The 1,357-nt window shown below is 40.3% G+C and overlaps 1 protein-coding gene across 1 annotated transcript in view; it reads right to left on the bottom strand.

Moving 5' to 3' along the window:
- Positions 1-323: 323 nt before the first annotated feature.
- Positions 324-1,357, bottom strand: part of LOC308096467 (L-rhamnose-binding lectin CSL3-like) — a gene marked incomplete at its 3' end in the record, with an annotated part of 6,398 nt that continues 5,364 nt past the window's right edge. The window contains exons 6-7 of the mRNA XM_080443887.1: positions 1,080-1,215; positions 324-396 (exon numbers count right to left, since the gene is read on the bottom strand). Of these exons, the coding sequence (XP_080300013.1) occupies positions 324-396; positions 1,080-1,215 (209 nt within the window). The remainder of the gene's footprint in view (positions 397-1,079; positions 1,216-1,357) is intronic.

Genomic DNA, 1,357 nt, shown 5'->3' on the forward strand with positions numbered 1-1,357 from the left:
ATACTGTAAATTAGTGCTTGCACAGGACATGCACACATACTGTAAAACAAACTATCATACTGTATGTACCAGCCAGTGACCACAAACATTTTATATAGAACACACTTGACTCCCTCCATCTCTGTGTTACTGTCACTCTCCCTTTGTCTCTCTCAAAAGCACACATTCATAGACTCCTACTGTATCAAAGTAATCCAACCAAAATATGGGTCAACTGGCTAGGTTAGATGAAATGAGCCGCCTTAGCAGGGAATTATTGCTCTTTAGCCAGGTAAACGAAAAAAATAGCATTTTTATGTGGTGATTTAGGTCGTGACGGCCACTCACGTTTGGATGTGGTTGTAGGAGGGATGGTGGTGGTAGGTGTAGTTGGTATAGTTGGTGTAGCTGTTCCGACTGGTGGCACGCCAGCACAGATGTAGGTCACCTGCAGGTACTTGTATGTTCCGCCACATGGATCAGAGAACACATTGTTTGTTGCAGGCACAGAACAGCTGGACTTTCCATCACATCTGGGAAAAGTGGTAGAATTAGATACATTTCTTTCTTCATTTTGTTCAAAGTCTTTTTTATTTGATTTTCTTTCTTTTTTTAAATGAATGAATGATTGTAAAATGAATGAACATGTATTTTTACAAACTGCCGCCTATAGGAGGCATACTGTCTAGCTCTGGTCCACAGCGTTAGAAGGAGTTCTCGCTATGGACCAGAGCTATAGCTGTCCACAACAGCTCGTGTCCGTATGCCCCCTGTATGTCCTCCAAATTTGCTGGAGTCTGACTGTATACGGCTAATCTCGCAAACCATTACACAAATCTTATACTGTGTGTGTGTGTGTGTGTGTGTGTGTGTGTGTGTGTGTGTGTGTGTGTGTGTGTGTGTGTGTGTGTGTGTGTGTGTGTGTGTGTGCGCGTACTGTAAATCGCTCTGGATTAAGAGAGCGGTAGATATTGGAGTGGTCTGAGTAACAAACAATACCATGTTTTGTTTTGTTTCATTTCAGACTCAAATATATATTGTAACAAAGTTCAGAGGTAAGGAAGGTCAGAGCTAGATAGAATGACAGAGTGCATGCTAACCTTTCGGCCATCACGATATCAGCCCTGGGCAGGACACAGTTAGTTTTGGTGATCTGTGATGCAGGACGTCCCTTGGCACAGACACGTTTATCAGTGCGACCATAGTTAGCAGTAAGGATTTTTATCACATGGCTCCCTAAAAACACAGGAATATTTGTCATTTTAATTAAATGGAAATTAAAAACAAAGTGGAAAACAAAGTAATAATATTAATATACTGTACATATACTATACATATACTACAGTATATATATACTGTGTATATATATATATATATC

This window comes from Gymnoscopelus braueri (assembly GCF_963280865.1).
Source record: "Gymnoscopelus braueri genome assembly, chromosome: 12".
Taxonomy (NCBI): Eukaryota; Metazoa; Chordata; class Actinopteri; order Myctophiformes; family Myctophidae; genus Gymnoscopelus; species Gymnoscopelus braueri.